This window comes from Microtus pennsylvanicus, chromosome 7, assembly GCF_037038515.1.
Source record: "Microtus pennsylvanicus isolate mMicPen1 chromosome 7, mMicPen1.hap1, whole genome shotgun sequence".
Taxonomy (NCBI): Eukaryota; Metazoa; Chordata; class Mammalia; order Rodentia; family Cricetidae; genus Microtus; species Microtus pennsylvanicus.
Genome location: NC_134585.1, coordinates 32,425,925 through 32,439,867, shown reverse-complemented (window position 1 = coordinate 32,439,867; position 13,943 = coordinate 32,425,925). Strand labels below are relative to the sequence as shown.

At 42.6% G+C, this 13,943-nt stretch overlaps 1 protein-coding gene across 1 annotated transcript; it reads right to left on the bottom strand.

The window, feature by feature from the left end:
* Positions 1-5,596: 5,596 nt before the first annotated feature.
* On the bottom strand, positions 5,597-13,534 carry Lyg2 (lysozyme g2). Its single transcript, XM_075978885.1, has 5 exons — positions 13,492-13,534; positions 9,231-9,371; positions 8,179-8,375; positions 6,980-7,115; positions 5,597-5,715 (listed from the first exon to the last, which is right to left on the bottom strand). Exons 1-5 carry the CDS (start codon positions 13,532-13,534, stop codon positions 5,597-5,599), a joined length of 636 nt encoding a protein of 211 aa, XP_075835000.1.
* Between the last annotated feature and the right edge of the window lie 409 nt (positions 13,535-13,943).

The window sequence follows — 13,943 nt, the reverse complement described above, 5'->3', positions numbered from 1 at the left end:
TCACAACTGCCTGTAACTCTAGTTCCAGAGGATCTGGCATCCTCACATAGACATACATGCAGGCAAACCCCCAACATATATGTACACACATACATAATAAATTAGAATAGGAAGAAATCTCAGTTTTTTAAAATTTATTATATACACAGTACTCATCCTGCCTGTATCCCTGCAGGCCAGAAGAGGGCACCAAATCTCATTACAGATGGTTGTGAGCCACCATGTGGTTGCTGGGAATTGAACTCAGGACCTTTGGAAGAACAGGTAATGCTCTTAACTGTTGAGCCATCTCTCCAGCCCAAGAAATCTCAGATTTTTTTAAAGATTTTTTAATTTATGTGTATGCAATGTTTATTTGGCCTCTTGTGTCTGCCCTAGCCCACTGTGCCCTCATCTTAAATTCCTACATATGCAAAGACCCTATTTTTAAGAAACATTTAGTAACGTGTATGTGTGTGGGGATATGTACGTGAGTGTAGGTGTGTGAGGAGACCAGAGATGGCGTCAGACGCTCTGGGTCTGGGGTTACAGATGACTGGGAGCCACCTGTTGGGGGCGCTGAGCACCAAGTGTGTGACCTCTGGAGAACAGCATGAACTCTGAATTGCTGAGCTATCTCTCCAGCCCAGGAGAATCCTCTCGTTTTCTTGCTCAGATACCTGGAGAAGTAAGAAGTGGTAAGAATTCTAGGGGAGATTCAGTGAGAAGCCTGTAACAACTCGTTAGTGGAAAACCTGCACTCCAGTGGCCATGTATTTTCCTTTGCCCCTGTAGGGTTCAGCTCGGCACACCAGCGTATGCATGTTCATTTGTTAGTGTCCAGTCACAGATCTTAATGCTAAATACTGCATCAAGGCCAAAGTGTCACTTGGACAACAGGCACGAAACTGGATTTTATTTATGAATAAGCCCAAAGGCAATTGCAATTTTAATTCTACGATTATTGAATGACTGGTATGTATATGTCCTGGAGCCCAAAAACCACTTTAAAATGTTTAGTTGGAGACCTGCCTGAATACCACAAGAAAACGTGTTCCTGCCTACAGTGGGTTTGAAAGCATCTGTATACATAGGAACCACTTTGTGTCCTCCCCCTGGTGTTAATGTTAATATGGAGATCAAGAGAAGCCACATTGATGTTTGGGGATTTGGGGGGATTTTTTTGTTTGTTTGTTTGTTTTTGTTTAAAAAGTCACAGTTGGAGTAATAAATATTAAAATTAAATTCAACAGCCTACAACTGGAAGGTTGTTGAGTTGAATATTTAGAAGTGAGAAGAAACAGTCCAGAGCATAGGAAGTGGGGCTCTGTTGTTGCACAAGTGAAGCTGCTTTTTTTTTTCTCTGAGTCAGAAGTGCGGTGATAGCAAAGCTGGGTAGACTGCTCAGAGCCGTGCTTCTCAGCCTTCCTAGTGCTGCAACCCTTAAATGCAGTTCCTCATGTCATGGTGACCCCCCAACCATAAAATTATTTTCATTGCTACTTTCTAACTCTAATTTTGCTACTGTTATGAATTGCAATATAAAATCTGTGTTTTCTGATAGTCTTAGGCGACCCCTGTGAAAGGGTCTTTTCACCCTCAAAGGGGTCATGACCCACAGGTCCAGAACCACTGGCTTAGAGTCTTACAAAGCTGCAGTAGATAGTTCCTACTGATGTCGGGTTCTCAGCATTAAGATTGAGCAGGGCCCTGCTTCCAGTCTCTGAGATTATTGGCAGAATTCACTTCTGTGTGATTGTAGAAAGCCACCTCTTCAAAACCAGCACTGGGGGGACTAGCAAAATGGATATTATTAAGTACATAAAGCATCTTGATCATGCTCTACTGGCCATAATCAAACCACAGGTCTTGTCCTGTCTCAAGGAAGAGAGGGGTTACATGTGTAACTTGCAGGAGTCTACCAGTTGAAACAAGTCCATCTGTTGAGCACTGGCTGGCGTGTTCCTGTGTCAACTCCAAGTGTCCGTGCTTTGATATATGGCAAAGGGCAGTATACCCCAAGAGTTGATATATGGCAAGGGGCAATATACCCCAAGAGTTGATATATGGCAAGGGGCAGTACACCCCAAGAGTTGTGTGGGTGGCAAGCTCTTCAGATTGAGGTTCCTCTGCTTCACGTGGTTGGTCTCAAGACCTTGTAAGGACTGGTTCCTTAGTCCTGACTTCATGTCTCTAAGGATTGCTTCATTTGGATTTATCTGCTTTGGTCTACATTTGTCTAGCCAGAGGTTTGGTCTGGCCTCTAGACCAAAATGGTCTGACCATTTCCAAAAATGAGTCAGATATAAAGTCAGGTGGTTGTGGTGCACGCCTTTAATCCCGGCATATGGGAGGAAGAGGCAGGCAGATCTCTGTGAGTTCAAGGGCAGCCTGGTCTGCAGATCTAGTGCCAAGACAGCCAGGGCTACACAAAGAAAGAAATCCTATCTTGAAAAATAAAACAAAAAGTCAGATATAAACACTGGTCCCTAAATAAAAAAGGTTACCCTTAAAATGGCATCTAGCAAACTGAGATCTGATCTGTGCGTTATTTCTGTCTACTTTTACTTTTGTCTACTTTTGTTTTGGTTTTCTTTGAAATTATTAAAATATGGAACAAGTAGTCTTAGGTACTAAGTAATTCTTCATATTCTCATTGCTAGCTTCCTTGTATGAAAAAATTGTTAGTCGATAGAGGTAATTATACCAAGTGCAGTAATTACAGAGAAATGCAGATGAGTATGTTTCTGTGTTCATATGATAGATATGACCAGGTATTATAGTGCATACCTGTAATCCTAATGTTGGTGAGATTGAGGCAAAAGATTTAGGAGTCTGAGGCCAGCCTGGGCTACACAGCAAAGCCATTTCTCAGAAGCACTTATTATATCAGATGGTGCATCAAAGAAAATTCAAAAAAACTTTATCAAAACAACACACGGTAGGGGATGTAGGAGGGAGAGCTGCTGAGCTCATAGCAGTTGAGAATGAATGGAAGGAAAAAGAGGGGCTGGGGCTTGATATCAGCTCCCAGGGTGTGTCTTCTGTGGCTAGAAGACCGCTTGAAAATGCTACCTCCTTCTGTTGATGCCAGGTTGGGGCCAAGCCTTTAACATGTGGGCTTTGGGGGGGGGGGCACTCTAGATCCAAATGATAGCAACTCCATTCACCCCCATTTGGAGAAAATTTTTAAAGTGAAAGTTCAACTTTCCAATGGAAAACCTGACCCATGATCATTATCTCCGAGAGGAGCACAGGCAGCAAAGCTGAAGAGGACTGAGGTGGGTGGAGACACAAGAAAATTTAATGGTGCCGTAGTGGGGGATTAACATCTTAAATTTCCGAGAATTCGCTATTGTGCTACAGATGGTGGCTAAGATAGTTCGATTGTGTCTCCTCAGCCGTTCTTGGAGATTCTGCAGCGGCCGGGCACGGAAACCAGGAGGCATTATAGACTTGTGTTTTTCAGTCAGAGATGCAAACAGGAAGCCCTGGAAGGATGCTCCCTGCCTTGTGGAGCAGAGGCTGTCAGTACCTCTGTGTCCCCGAGCCTCTCAATGGAATTCTCGCTTGATCTGCCTGCTTGTGCCTGAAACTCTCGGTCTTGGAAGTTTGGACCAGTGCCCTCTATCTGTGCTTGTGTAGAAGCCACACCCTCCCCAGACAGGAAGACACCGCCACCCAGTGGCTTTCAGAGACTCCAGTCCTGCGCCATACAGTTAGTTAATTCTGAGGTGAATGTCCCGCACACTTCCACGTGGCTTTCCTGCAAGGTTGAGTCCCACTGCGCACTAGGGTGGTTGGCTTGGTGGCACCTTTCACTATTTTCTCTCTCTCTCTCTCTCTCTCTCTCTCTCTCTCTCTCTCTCTCTCTCTCTCTCTCTCTCTCTCTCTCTCTCTCTCTCTCTCTCTTGGTTTTTCGAGACAGGGTTTCTCTGTAGCTTTGGAGCCTGACCTAGAACTCCCTTTGTAGACCAGGCTGGCCTCCAACTCACAGAGATCCTCCTGCCTCTGCCTCCCAAGTGCTGGGATTAAAGGCGTGCGCCACCACCGCCCGGCCTTTCACTATTTTTTCATCCCTTATCACTGAACCACTTTAGAACTGGTTTCTGTGTCCCCCTCCCCCACATAAACTATTTGCACCCACATTTTTGTCACAGGTCTGGTCCTGAGGGAACCAAACCAAGACGCCTTTAATATCTGGCCCTCTATAGGACTTCTCTCAGTGTGTCGGTCAGAACAAGAACCCCGGGCACACAGATTCAAGGTGTAAGCCAGTGTACTACTTCCAGTTTTATTAATTACTGGAAGCTTATCTGGCTTACACAGTAGCTGACATCAAAGGGGCTGATGTTGAATAAAATCAGTGTTTCCAGGGGAAAGTCCAAAAGAAATCATGCAGGGAGGAGAACAAAGACATTCAACAGCTGGGAAAGCTTTGGCTTTGTTGAATCCTAAGAGATGATTACACAGCAGGTGTGATGGCCCACACTTGTAAGACCAGGACTTGAAAAGCAGAGGCGAGAGGACCTATGAGTTTGAGGTCAGCTTTTGGGATATTGAGTGAGACCTTGTCTCAAATACAGCGATTTCTGGTTCTAATTTTGGGTGGACTAGGTGGACTTTGGGCAGAAATGGTTTACCTGACTCTTTCCAAAGTAACCAAAGGAAGGATGATAATATTTTGGTTCCTTCTCAGAAAGAGGAGGGACAGGCAGAAAATGTCCAAAAAGAACAAAAAACTGTCAGACAATGGTGGCGCACGCCTTTAATCACAACACTCGGGAGGCAGAGACAGGCAGATCTCTGTGAGTTCGAGGCCAGCCTGGTCTACAGAGGGAGTTCCAGGACAGGCTCCAAAGCTATAGAGAGAAACCCTGTCTCAGAGAGAGAGAGAGAGACAGAGAGAGAGAGAGAGAGAGAGAGAGAGAGAGAGAGAGAGAGAGAGAGAGAGAGAGAGAAGAAAGGAAGGAAAGAAAGAAAGAAACAAACAAACAAACAAAAGACCTAGGAGTCACTTGGCAGGGGTACCAAAGCTTCACAACCCAACACATTATTGTGTCTTCTCTCGAAGGGGCAACCAAAATCCACAGCCAGCAGCCTTCATCTCCTCTCCATCTATTGCCCTCTAAGACAGACACATCTCATGAGCAGAGCCCTAGCAATTGGGACAAAAACTGGGAAACAGACAAAGGCTCACTTCTTATTAGTAATTCTGCTAGGCACAGTGGAGGTTCAAATCATGGTCTAAAATGAAGCCTGGCCAGAACAGGCACTTGCCATGTGCCATGATGTTCATATTGACAGCAATGAAATTGTACATATGTCTATGACTATTTCTTAGGAACCATATGTGGACTTAGGGTCTTTTCTTTCTTCTTTGTGATAAAGATGGAACCTGGAGCCTAGCCCACGCTAGACAAGAGCTCAACAACTAAACTATAACCCCACCTCTCTTCCTTCTTTCCTTCCTTTCTTTTGCTTGCTTTTATTAAAAAGTTTAGCAATGAACTTTCTTTCATAATTCTAACTATCTCTTTGTTCCTATTGAGTGCAATGGGTTAATATTAAACTTTAAAAGAGGGGCCAGTTGAGTTCCACGTCAATGCGCCTCTGCCTAGAAGCCATGTCTTTTATAGAATTTGGCTCGGGCAATAAGATCATCAACTAAATCAGCTTCTATGTCTGCAGGAGTAACAACGGTTTCCAGTCCTGACTTAAAAGCAGCCAGACCACCTGAAATGAAACACACAGGTTTAGATTCCAATATTAGCTGTCAGTAAACATAAAACATGAGCTCCCAGGATATTAACTCCCCACCCTCCGGACAAATATTCCAGCGTAACGAGGTTTCTGTCTCTCTTTACATAGCACAGATCTGGTAGAACTAATACAAGATGGTAACATTTTCTCATGTAGTCAACAATTCACTTCTTCACTCATTCATGTTTGTTTTTTCATTATTATTATCTGTACAGTGTTCTGCCTGCATGTATGCCTGCAAGTCAGAAGAGGGCACCAGATCTCATTACAGATGGTTGTGAGCTACCATGTAGTTGTTGGAGCAGCCAGTGCTTTTAACCACTGAGCCATTTTTTTCCAGGCCCCTCATTCATAGGTTTTAAAACACCCCTGAGTGCCAGAAAAGGCTCCTCACTGTGTGCAAGATACCCACGATGTATTCATTCCTCGTGGGGGCCTCTGTACATGCATGCACTATTTTACCCTAGAAGTTCGTCTTCAATCATCATTAGTATATTTAAAAGAATTGTACTTTATGCTCATATTCTCCTTCCTACCTTCAAGGACCTTGAGATAGAAAATTCTTTGCTCAGAGTTCAGACTGTTAAAGTGTGGAAAGAGAGAATAATGTGAATATACAAATCATGATCCTGTAAGAGAAACTGAGGAATTGGTGTGGCTGGATGGATAGAAAGAAAAAAACAAATGAGTCCAAGAAGGAAAATCATCCTTTTTTTTTCTGGCTGTGATGACTGGCTATAGCAGTGTCTCCAAATAAATAAATAAATAAAATGAAAGCAAAAGGAACATATGATGGCGGGGCTAGTGAGTCAATTACATCCGGGAGCTGCTGAACTTGAGGGGCTCTGAGTTCAGCCAAACAGAAATTTTCACTTAGACTTCTTGGGGTAACTGAAGCTCTAACATTTCAGAGTAAAAGTTTATTCAAGCAATTTGGAGAATAGTTAATAGTGTTGGATCAGGGGGAAAAACTATGAGAAGGTAAACACTTTTTAACTGTTGTATTAATGCTTAAGGTATCATTCAGTGGCTTACTAGTTGGCTAGAAGGACAATAAGAAACCCAACATCTTGTGGGAGGGGTAAGGATGTGAAGACATGCATGGCTCAGAGGATGCTAAGGCATTCTTTAAGATGGGCTTCCTCCTAGTCATCCCAGTGGGGATGCTTCTAGGGCACATTTGCTGTTAGGAGTCTCATTCACTGCTCATTTAGATAAAGCTAGACATAGAGCCTACCTTTGAGGTGCTGAGCTGAATTCCATGTGGGAAATTTTCTCTGGATTGCCTTAATCTTCTCTGCTAGGATCCCAACAGACTGTAGAAGGTGTTCTTTGCTGTCCCAAGAGCCAATAGGATGGTGCATTTTATCAAGCTGGAAAATCCAAACAGTTGTATTGGTATCTGGGCAAGGTGGTACAGTTTCCGCTGTTCCTAGGTCTCCCTCTTTGGATTTAAGTTCAAACACTGGGTTCAGCATCTTTGATTCCCCCCTACACACACACACACACACACACACACACACACACACACACACACACACACTTTGTATTCAAATTCAAATGCTGGCTTCAGCATCTTTCCTTTGATCCACAAAAGGCTATATACTCTAATGTATTGTCTTTCACAGGCAAGAGTCAAAGAAATACCAGTTTGGGAGAAGCTCACTTGGGGCTTTCTGATAAGCAAAAGAAGGGAGGAGGAGGAGAATGAGAAGGAAAATATGTTTCAAAACGAATAGAAACTACTATCCAACCCCTAGACATTCACAATGAAAATAATTATGTAACTAATTCAAATAAAACATTGTTTCTGCTAGGTTTGGAGATATAGGTAACTAAAGAGGAGGAGGCAGGAGGGCTACCACAAGTTCAGGCCAGCATGGGCTACTAAGCAAGTTTCAGCTTGGCCAGAGTTACAGAGTGAGTTGCTGCTTGCCTCAGAACCAACAAACAAAAGACCTGGAAGGAAATATCTAAATAATGAGGCTCCTCTTCCTTCAGTTAATCCAAAGGAACAAAGGTAGCTGAAGAGGGGCTCAATTATAGTATTTCAATTCACGTTCATAAATTTTACTACTTCAGGAGCCCCAAGAAGACATTATTATTATTATTATTATTATTATTATTATTATTATTATTACTATTACTACTACTTAAGGGTTTATATACTTTTCCCAATTGAAGTATAGTTCATGTGGTTTATAATATCTATAGATATAGGTGTAGTTGATACATTGTAGTTATGAGACACAGGAAACACTTTAAAGAAATTCTAGTCCTTGAGTGAAACACCACAGATATGTCACAGAGCAAAGTGTACCGCATTCCCTAAGCCAGGCACTCGAGTGTTCATGTCCTGAAATAGACTTTGAGTTTGGGCTGAACTTCTGCAAGGAGAGACAGAGTTGGGCTGATGGAAAGTCTCTGGCTATCTACCTGCATCAAACCAAATTTCTGTCCCCTATGGTCCCAGCCATTTTGCAGGACAACTCCACCATGGCTTTCTCTGGAGATGATGGCGGCGATGATAGCTGGGTCGATGCAGTATCTCTGTCCCACTTCTTTGATGAGGATACGGTAAGGCTTGATGGCTTTCAAGTCCATCTCGGCAAACATTTCGGAACCGTGGACCCCTATGTCAAAAGAAAAGAAACCATTTCCTCTACTCCAGAAAAGGACGGGTTCTCAGAGTTTACTAATTCAGACTCAGCTTCTGACCACACCCACAGCTCAGGACTATCATTCTAAGACCGTTCTTAGGTCAGTCGGACCTCTAATTGCAGAAACCTAGGCAGGTCCACCAACAGGCCTGTTGGTGTCGCTGCGCTCCTCTCTCTGCTTCCTGCCATTACTAGAAGTCAGTGGAGCCATTTTACTCCGTCAGGCTCTGCGACCTGCCAGTTCTGTGCCGGAGGATGTGACTCCTTGCTGAGCCTCTGGTCCGTGCGTTGAAAACATGGGTTTAAACGTGGCCTTGCGTGGAGAAGATTTTGGAATGGAATTGCAAAGGAGGGATATGTCAAGAGCAAGAGACTCTGCTTGCCTTTAGAATACTCATGCTGCAGCATGAACTAAACACAACAAAGTCAGAACTGAGCCTTTTATTTGAGGAATGGTTTTGCTATATCAAAATCCACACACCTTGACATTTGGGAAAAATCAGGAAGAAAACAAAAAGTGGTTAGGTTGGCTAGGGCGCTTTTGTTTTGTTTTGTTTTCTTTGTTTGTTTTTGTTTTTAGATAGGGTTTTCCTGGTTGGCCTAGCACTCAAAATATAGAGTATAGCCTCAGATCCATTTCTTTCTACCTTGGGAGAGTTAGGTTTAAAGGTGTGCACCACCATATACAGCGTACTTTTTTAACTTTTAATTTTGATTCATGATTGTTATTGTAATGTCGGCCCCTTTTCAAAACTAATTACCTCCTAAAGAAAACTCTGTAAATGATAGTGGGAATGATGGACAGGACCCTGCTCTCTTTGTACTTACCACAGTTCATCAGATTGTTTATGTCACAGGGGGCCCCAAAAGTCTCCATAGTCATGATGTCTCCATAGCAGCCATGGTAAAGTCGGGCATGCAGTTGAGGGTTCATGGAATGAGCAAGAGGGTATGAGCCCCTGGAAGTGCCTGGAAGGTAGAATGATGATCTATGTAAATCCTGTGAGAAAACACTGCTGGACTTGGCTGACTACACACACACACACACACACACACACATTTATGCAACAGTAGAGACCATAATTTATTCCTGCTCAACTCCTTTTTCTACCAATAATTCATCAGTCAGTCAAGGCAAAAATTTGATTCCAAACTTTGTTTTAACTTCTAGGCGTTATTCCAGAACACAATGGAAATACATATGAAAATCACTGCATATAGGTTTCACAAAGTCATGTACGTTTATATATATCAAGAAATATAGACTAGGTACTGTTTACATAGTATTCACTGTTGTAGAATATGTTTCCCCTGTGAAGTCGTGTCTTTGTTGAGGTGTCTTCTGATTGGTTTAATAAAGAGCTATATGGTCAATAGCTAGACAGGAAGAGGTTAGGCAGGACTTCCAGAGACAGAGAGGATTCTGGGAAGAAGAAAGGTGGAGATGCCAAGAGATACAGAGTAAGCAGGATGCACAGGAGGAAAGGTCACAGCCACAGTCATGTACCAGAATGTAGGTAAACATAAATGGGTTATTTTAAGTTATAAGAGCTAGTTAGGAACAAGCCTAAGCTATAGGCCAAGTTTTCATAATTAAGTCTCCGTGTCATTATTTGGGAATTGCTGGGACACAGAAAGACTTGTTACTATTCACATTGCATTAAATATTAAAAATCATATAAATCATATAAAGGGGATGGAGAAATTGCTCAGCAGTTAAAAGCACTAGGTGCTCTTTCAGAGGTCCTGAGTTCAATTCCCAGCACCCACATAGTGGCCCACAACCATCTCTAGTGGGATCTGATACCCTCTTCTGTTATAAAGGCACACATGCAGATAGGTCACTCATATATAAAATAAATCTTAAAAATTTAAATATCTTCTAAAGTTGATTTAAAATACAAGAGATGTGTGGGTTGCTATGCAAATCATATTCCATTTTATTAGGAATAGGGATGGACCATTCTCAGATTTTTGTATTCACAGGAGTCATAAAACTATCACACTGATACTTAGGAACAACTGTACACCAGAGCAAAGGAATAATGGACTCCACAATACAGATGCACATAAAATCTAAGGTACCTAGTTTGGGAATAAGGCTACAGAATAAAGACATCTATGCAGAAGCTGACCCCTTCTTCCTACTCTGTGACCACTATGGTCGAAACTGGAGCTACAGACAGTTGTGAGCCATCATGAGATACTGGGAATCAGGCCTGGGTCCTCTTGAAGAGCAGTCACTGCTCCTAACAGCTGAACCATCTCTCCAGCCCCAGACAGAAGAGTTTGTTGTTATAAATTTGCTCTAAAAGACTCCAACAAAACATATGCATGTCACATACAGATATGTATGGGCATGAACACACATGCACGCGTGCATACACACACACACACCAAACTTCAAAGCCAAGCAAAGTAGGCGGGGGGGGGCTTGATAAAATAAGAGAGACAAAGGGTTGAAGCTGTAAAAGCTTGTTATGGGTTTGGGAAAGCTTACTATACAATTCTCTGCTTTGTAGGTTTGAAATTTTCTACAGCTAAAATAATTTAATCTATTTTATTTTAGCTAAAAGAAGTTTTAGAGCTGGGTGGTGGCAGGGCACGCCTTTAATTCCAACCCTCGGGAGGCAGGTGGATCTCTGTGAATTTGAGGCCAGCTTGGTCTACAAGAGCTAGTTCCAGGACAGCTAGGACTGTTACATAGAGAAACCCTGTCTCGAAAAAAAAAAAAAAGAATTTTTAGGCCAGGTGGTGTAGCTCAGTACACATCAAGTAGAGCGCTGGCCTAACTTGTGTCAAGCTCTGGGTTTTATCACCAACAAGACATAAACTGGGAGTGGAGGAACACATCCGCAATCCCCACACTCAATAGCATCAGGGGATAGGGAGTTAAGGGCCATTCTAGGCTACAAGGTGGAATTCAAGCCTTAGCTACTGTAACACTACTGGAATGGGGCTTATTGCAGGGCTTATTGAACAAAGTTTCAATCCTCAGTACCCAAAAATTTGCTTTAATCAGCGAGCCTTTTTTGTTCACCTATATTAAAAAGATGAACAAAATCATCCTTACACTTCAATCTTGGCCCCCGATTCCTTACATTACTATAAATATATCGACAGGCTCACTATCTATTAACAGAGAGGAGGCCTTTGTCATGTTTCCTGTGTAGCCCGCATCCCACAGACATCAAAGCAACCTGGGATACTTATTAAAATTGTTTGCCCTGGGGCTCCTCAATACCATGTATATTGACTCAGAAATGTTGACCCCCAAGGCCAAGTAGCATTCTTAGTTAATATATTATTTGTTTGTTTTCGAGACAGGGTTTCTCTGTGTAGCTTTGGAGCCTGTACTAGCACTTGCTTTGCAGACCAGGCTGGCCTCGAACTCACAGAGATCCACCTGTCTCTGCCTCCCGAGTGCTGGGATTAAAGGCATGTGTCACCGTTGCCCCTCAGGTGACTTTCATGCATGCTTGAGAATCATTGCTTTAAGAGACCTGCAATACGACCATGGACTTGTGCTAACATCAACACACAAGTCTTTTTAAGATTGGTCATCCTTCACTTGTACACAGATCGTACGGTGGCTCATAATTAATTCACTGGCTATACAACTCTGCAATTAAATATGAGTAAAAACTTTAAAAACATGTTGCTTTGCTTTTGACCAAAAGTAACTGCAAATTATTGCTCTTGGGTTGGGCTCCCGTTTCCAAATATAGAAGAAAAAACCTTTCAAAGAACTTTCTTCTCAGTCAATCATGACAACGGAACACTGCTTACAATTGGTCTTCATTTTTCTTAAACTACTGTTTTCATGTTTTCTTTCCTTATATCTGTCTGTCTGTCTATCCATCTATCTTTTGTTGAGACAAATTCTCACTCTGTAGCCAAGGCTAGCCTATGGAGCCTGGGCTAATTCAAACATGTGGCACTTCTTTGGCATTAGCCTCCTGAGTGCTAGGGTTACAGGTATGAGACACCACACCTGGTTCATCTCTTCTTGTCCAAGGTCCCTTTCTGTCCCACTAACCTTCTCCAGGACCAGGATTCAAGTCCCAGCACCCACATAGTGGTTCATAGCCATCTGCAATTACAGTTTTGGGGTATCCAATGCCCTCTTCTGTCCTTCACAGGCATGAACATGGTGCACAGACATATACAGGCAGGCAAATAATTTATATATATGTATATATATTAAAATATATTATATATAGTATAATAATTTATATATATAATAAAATAATTGCAAAAGTTTGAATAAATCTTCTGTTCTGGCCTTACCCACTGGTTCACTTTATCACAAATACTTTATCTTGACACAGGGCTTTTACTAAGTCGTTGCTTCCATCCAGCAGCCTCTTCCCTTCTCATAAGGATCACCATGCATCCCTCACTCTTCCATGGCCTCCCCCAAAGCTTTCAGGTCTGAACATCCTCGATAGATGCGAACTTTTCATTCTCAACTCCCACACTAACGGATTTTCCCTCTCCATATGCTCATTTAATAACTCTCATCGAGAATTTTCTCTTCATAAGAAACCCAGCCAAGTAGGTGCGTTCCAGAGAATACATAGAACAATTAGTATTTAATTATTTTAAATCCCCACTAATATCTCCTTTGTGCGCTTAGCAAACAGAAAACACTCCTAAGAATAAGCAGTTGGCCTAGGCTACGGACGTAGCTCAGTTGCTGTGTTTATTGGGCTATCTTGACAGCCAGCCTAGCCAAATCATAAACTCCAGGTTCTGTGAGAGGCCCGACCTGATCTCAAAAAAAAAAGGTGGAGAATAATTGAGGAAAACACTTGATGTCGATTTTAACCTCTACTTCTGTGTGTGAGCATGTATGTGCATGCATGCACACACGTGCGCGCACACACACACACCTGTACACATATTTATATGCATATATGAGTGGACACACACACAAAGAAAAGCAAAGACAAGAAATAAGCAGTTGGTTAATGGCCAGGCAGGTCCAGGAGAACCCCCTCTTCTATTGCACGTAATCATTGTTCTTTCTGACTATGTTAGAATACAGACACCCTGGAATAGGGGGAAATGCCGATCAGTTACTTACCAATGAGGGCAACCAGTCCCCAGAACACCGCCGAGGGTAGCATGGTGGCGACTCTTATCCTTTGGGGCCTGTTCTGCTTTGAAACAGAAACAGATTACTCTTAAAACATGAAGGTTTCTTAACAGGAAGTTCCTCTGATTTAAAAAGTAAATAATAAAAAAAAAGCTTGGCATCGTTTCCAGTTCAATGCCCATTTTCCAGTTCTACAACAGCAGTCCTGCAGCCGCAAGCCTGTACGTCGTTAGAGCATTCCCAGTTCATTTCAATCCAGTGCCATGCAGATATCACTTCTTACGTAAGTCACCCCACATACACTTAGCAGAGGTTTGCTGCATTCTGTCTCCTCCCAAACAGGTTCTTCCCTTGGTTCGGTTATAAAGCATCTTCTGTGTTTCACAAGATACAAGAAAACTAGCGCTTACCTCTTTTGCAGCTTCCCAGAGAAAACTCTC